General features: G+C 40.6%; 1 protein-coding gene across 1 annotated transcript in view; it reads left to right on the top strand.

Moving 5' to 3' along the window:
• Window positions 1–335: 335 nt before the first annotated feature.
• LOC102752939 (nuclear autoantigen Sp-100-like) overlaps window positions 336–5060 on the top strand; it is a 259961-nt gene continuing 255236 nt past the window's right edge. The window contains exons 1-3 of the mRNA XM_015561852.1: window positions 336–417; window positions 3299–3461; window positions 4518–4686. Coding sequence (XP_015417338.1) covers window positions 386–417; window positions 3299–3461; window positions 4518–4686 — 364 coding nt within the window. The 5' untranslated portion in view covers window positions 336–385. The remainder of the gene's footprint in view (window positions 418–3298; window positions 3462–4517; window positions 4687–5060) is intronic.

Below are 5060 nucleotides of genomic sequence, written 5' to 3' on the forward strand. Positions count from 1 at the left end.
CCTGGGTATTGGTCCTGCTCCTCCCCTGGGGTCCTCCTCCTCTGGCCTCCAGGTCCCTCCTGTCTCTCCTTGTCCTGCACTCCTATTGCCACATGTCCTGATGGCTGAGGACCCCCCACCCGTCCCCCCACCCTCCTAGGCTGCAGGAGGGGGGAGACAGTGTCTGAAAACACTCAAAAAGTTACTTTCACTTCTCGTTTCCCCGTTTGGGTGGAGCTTTCCCTGGATGAGATCACTCACTTCCTGCCCAGGGATCAGCAGCCATGGTAGACCCAGGCTGCAGAGACTGGAAGGATTACTTCCTGCCCAGGGATCAGCAGCCAGGCGGACCCAGGCTGCGGAAACTGGAAGGATTAGCGGTCCAGGCAGTGCCCAGGGCAGGACGATGGCCAGTAGAGGCAGCGACCTCAGCACCAGGTCAGTCTCTCTCCCTTCCTTTAACTTTCTGTCTGGCTGTGCTGCTGCTTTAGTGTGTGTTATTAAACACTCGTCTAAACCTTGACATTCATCCTATTTTACAAGGACGCTGACGTGGAATGTAATGAAATGTAATGAAGTGAAGGAATTGGATCTTTAAACTGCAGAGGGACAGCTGCTGGTGTAAGTGTAGCTGCCACAACTCACAGGACTCTTGTCTTACAGCTCCTGCTCAGCTGTGGGCCATCTGGACTAGGCTGTCGTTTCTGAAGCGTTGAGGCTGTGATTTGTTATTTTCTTATGACCTTTGAACCCTCTCATTTCCCTCAGGCCCCCTATGGCCGTCTTAAGATGACCGGCAGGGGAGGGCAGTTGGGGGTGACCAGGCCATCAGGGGAGGGCAGTTGGGGGCTATCAGGCTGGCAGGCAGAAGCGGTTAAGGGTAATCAGGCAGGCAGGCAGGCAGGCAAGCAGTTAGGAGCCAGCAGTCCCGGATTGTGAGAGGGATGTCTGACTGCCAGTTTAAACAGGCAGTTGGACATCCCCCATGGGGTCCCAGATTGGAGAGGATGCAGGCAGAGTTGAGGGATACCACCCCCCCGCACCCCGACTGTGCACGAATTTCGTGTACTGGGCCTCTAGTATCATATAATGTTGCATCTTATTTTAGTATTTATATCAATACATTCATTTTCTTATCCTAGTACATTATCTAAAACATATAAATATGTATATATTATATATATGTAAATTGTGGTAATAGTAGGCATTACTGTTTTTTTATATGAATGGCCTCATCATTTTAGTGGTTACTGTTGTGTTTGTCATTTTGGGAGATTTTATATTGGGTCAGCTTCCATCTATTTCATATAATTTTTCTAAAAATTGCTGCTAGCTATTTCCAATTTTCTTTTGAATTAATTTATGGATATAACTAAATACTCTTTCTGCTTTTGTTTAATTTTTTAAAAATAAATATTTATTGTTGAAAGTATTACATATGTTCCTTTTTCCCCCCATTGCCCTCTCCCACACACACCCCAAGCTTTCACCACCCTGTTGTCTGTGACTATGGGTTATTCATATATGCATATGAGTTCACTGGTTGTTCTCCGCCCCTCCCACTTCCCCCTCCAACCTCCCCTGCCTTCCCTCTGAGATTTGATATTCTGTTTGATGTTTCTATGTCTCTGGGTCTATTTGTGTTAATCAGTTTATGTTGTTCATTAGATTCCACAGTGGAATATCACTGAACAATAAGAGGAACAAACTTCCAGTCACCCAACAACATGAATGATGAGCAAAAGAACTCAGACATATAAGCATACATGATGTATTATTCCACTTATGAAATGTAGTCATAAGTGACAGGAAAGTATGATGATAAAAAGAAGAGCAATGTTTGCAACAGAGAGGTTGCTTGGCTCCAGGTGGTCAGGATGCAAGTTGAGGGATGAAGGGGACATTTCCCCATTCTTCATTTTTCAAATGGCACATCAGTGTTAAGCAACATGTGTCCCTTTTACTCCGCCACCTTCAAGATTCCACAGGGCAAACTGGTTGCCTTCATGACTGCAGGGAGCAACCTTTACTTTCAGTAACAATTATGCTCCTCTGACCATTTTTTGTTGAAATCTCTCATTTACTCATTGCCCCTGGCCATTCTATTTGTCATTGTGAAGCCAATTTTTTAAGTATAACTTTAGTGGCATTTTAATAAGAGAGGAACACAAATGATTTCTCTCCTATCATTAAACAAGAAATTGTTGTTTTACAGAATTTGACAAAATAATGTGACATTATTATTCCCTGATGCATATTGGGTACTGGAAAGAGCCCAGTTTTCTTCTGGTTCCAAAAAGGAAGCTTATGAGTCTTCATGATTTAAGAATACAAAATGCCTATTAAAACATTATTGTTAGCCCAGCCGACGTGGCTCAGTGGTTGTGCATCCACCTATGAATCAGAAGGTCAAGGTTCAATTCCCGTGCAGGGCACATGCCTGGGTTTCAGGCTCAATCCCCAGTAGGAGGGCATGCAGGAGGCAGCCAATTAATGATTCTCACTCATCACTGATGTTCCTGTTTCTCTCTCCCTCTCTCTTCCTCTTTGAAATCAATAAAAAATATACTTAAAAAACAAAACATTATTACCAAGGAAATAAACTTTTCAACTAAGAAGCAGAATTACAGACTCAGGTTTACAATTACTTTCACAGGAAACAGCAGCCACTTTTGAAATTAAGATGTCTAAAAAGATTAATTTTATACAATAATAGCACAGACATATATATTAACATAAAGCAGAAATTCCAGGAAAAATTATTGATATTCATGTGAAATTCCAGCTTATGCTTTATCATATAATTATTAAACCACTTCTTATCATTTATGAACTAGTTTTAAAATTTAGAATGCTATTCCTCTAAACTGGTGTAGATCAGGGAGGGAGCACCATGTTTTTATCTTTTTGAAATTTATTTTCTCTTAGTTGTTAATTAAGATACATTTTTAAGCTTATATTTTATTGTTGTACCATTGTTTCTTATTCCTCTGTGGATGATCTGTTTAGTCCATCTCACTTTTGTACTAATTAAAGCATTTTGATAAAAAATTGCAATATGTTTGGTACAAAATCACTTTACAATGGCTTTGATCATGACAGGCTTGCATTTTTCAATAATATTATGTCTTTCTAATCCACCATGCTTCATTTTACTACAGTTTTGTCTATTGCTTCCATTCTATTTGTTCTAACCTTTACTCAGGACCACTTATTTTAATTATGTTGGTTCTTCACAGCCTATCTTTCCTTCATATACAAAATGTTACAGCATATCAAAACCTTGATGGCCATTTTCTCATGTATCCCTTCTCCCTAGTATGTCTGCACAAGATGAGGACATAGAAAACAAAAGTATCAATGACATTGCACTCAAATACTTCAAAAAATATAAGGTGGAGATTTCAGATGCAATAAGAACAACATTTCCTTTCCTCGAACTTCTCCGTGACCATGAGTTCATCACCAATGAAATGTATGAAGTAAGTGAGGTTTATTATGTCACAATCTGATAAAACAATCCCAAACTAAGTTATACTTTGATATCCTGGAATTAAACGTCAGAGCATAACTGGGCAACTGAGGAGTCGCCTATGAGTGGATATCTTCCTAAGTACTGCTATTAAGTGTTCCTATAAGGTCAAAAGGAGAGAAGAGAAGCAGTCATTACTGGAGATAGTCCTGATTCTGACTAAAGGAATGGGCTCTGTGGTGCCCCCTGGGAGTTGGACGAATAGCACTGGAGATAGGCTGGATCTGAAGTGGGTGTACAATGCATTCTAGAAATTATATATACAGTATAATATAAACTAGGAATTAAACATAATTTTAATGAATGGGTGAATAAGTTGAATGACTTCATTTAATGAAATAATAATTGACATAACATTTCATCTCAGTGAACATCAATTTAAATACTTAATACAGAGAAAATTAAGATCCACAGAGAATTAATGTGGGGCAAATTTGAAAGTAGATGCTTGCTATTCTTTCAACAACAGTTTTCAGCTCCCTTTTTGTTTTTCCCCTTTTCTTTTGGTATTTATGGAGTCTTAGAATTTTGGTTAATTTTAGTGAACGACGTAGGTGGAGATATAGAGATGCAAGTCCTCACTTTCCCTATGCATGGCAAAGTTCACAGGCGCTTCCAGGCCAAGTCAGTCCTGGGGAAGGAAGGTTGTACAGTCAATAGAATAGCAGCTCATCACCCAGTAAGTCTCTTCCTAAAACATTTATCCAGGCTCTGAAAGGGCTACATATTACTTCATATGAAACTATTTTTGTTCTTCCTAATGGCGCCTTATTCCACCTCATGTAAACAAGGGTGAGGAGCTCAGATTCACAAATGAGTGCTTTCTAGGAGGAAGGATTTAGTTGTTCCACTTAGTAGCCACACAAATATAGAGAAATTCTAAACCTGTATGTGAGAAGATACCTATGTTGGGAAATTATGATGTATTAACAATAAAATCACACTCTAGGGCTCTTCTGTAACTTGGAAATCTGTATTTATGTTTTCTCCATTCACTATTTTTAAGGATTCTCAAGAATCTTTTAAAAAATGGTGTCCTGTACATCAAGTCATATATAATGTTCTCAGTGAACTGGAGAAGAAATTCGACATGTCTCTTCTGGGAATACTGTTCAGCAAGACCATCATGAAGAATTACCCTGATTTATTTCGCATTTATAAAATATTCTACAAAGGTAATTAGGTTTATTACCTACCTTTTTGTGTCCGGGGCCAATTTATTCCCACAGGTTTGCATTGAGTGTCTACCATATGTCACACAAGGTGCTTGGCAGTGTGGATGTAGCAGTTAAGAAAAGACATATAATGAGTCTCTCAAAGTTTATGATATAACTAGGGGCCCGGTGCACGAAATTCGTGCACTGGGTGTGTGTGTGGGGGGGAGTGTCCCTCATCCCAGCCTGCCCCCTCTCACATACTGGGAGCCCTCAGGTGTTGACCCCCATCACCATCCAATCGCAGGATCGGCCCCTTGCCCAGGCCTGCCATCTCTGACAGAGGCGTCAGGCCTGGGCAGGGGACCCTCATTTCCCCCCATCACTGGTTCTGC

This window comes from Myotis davidii, unplaced genomic scaffold (assembly GCF_000327345.1).
Source record: "Myotis davidii unplaced genomic scaffold, ASM32734v1 scaffold370, whole genome shotgun sequence".
NCBI classification, from domain to species: Eukaryota; Metazoa; Chordata; class Mammalia; order Chiroptera; family Vespertilionidae; genus Myotis; species Myotis davidii.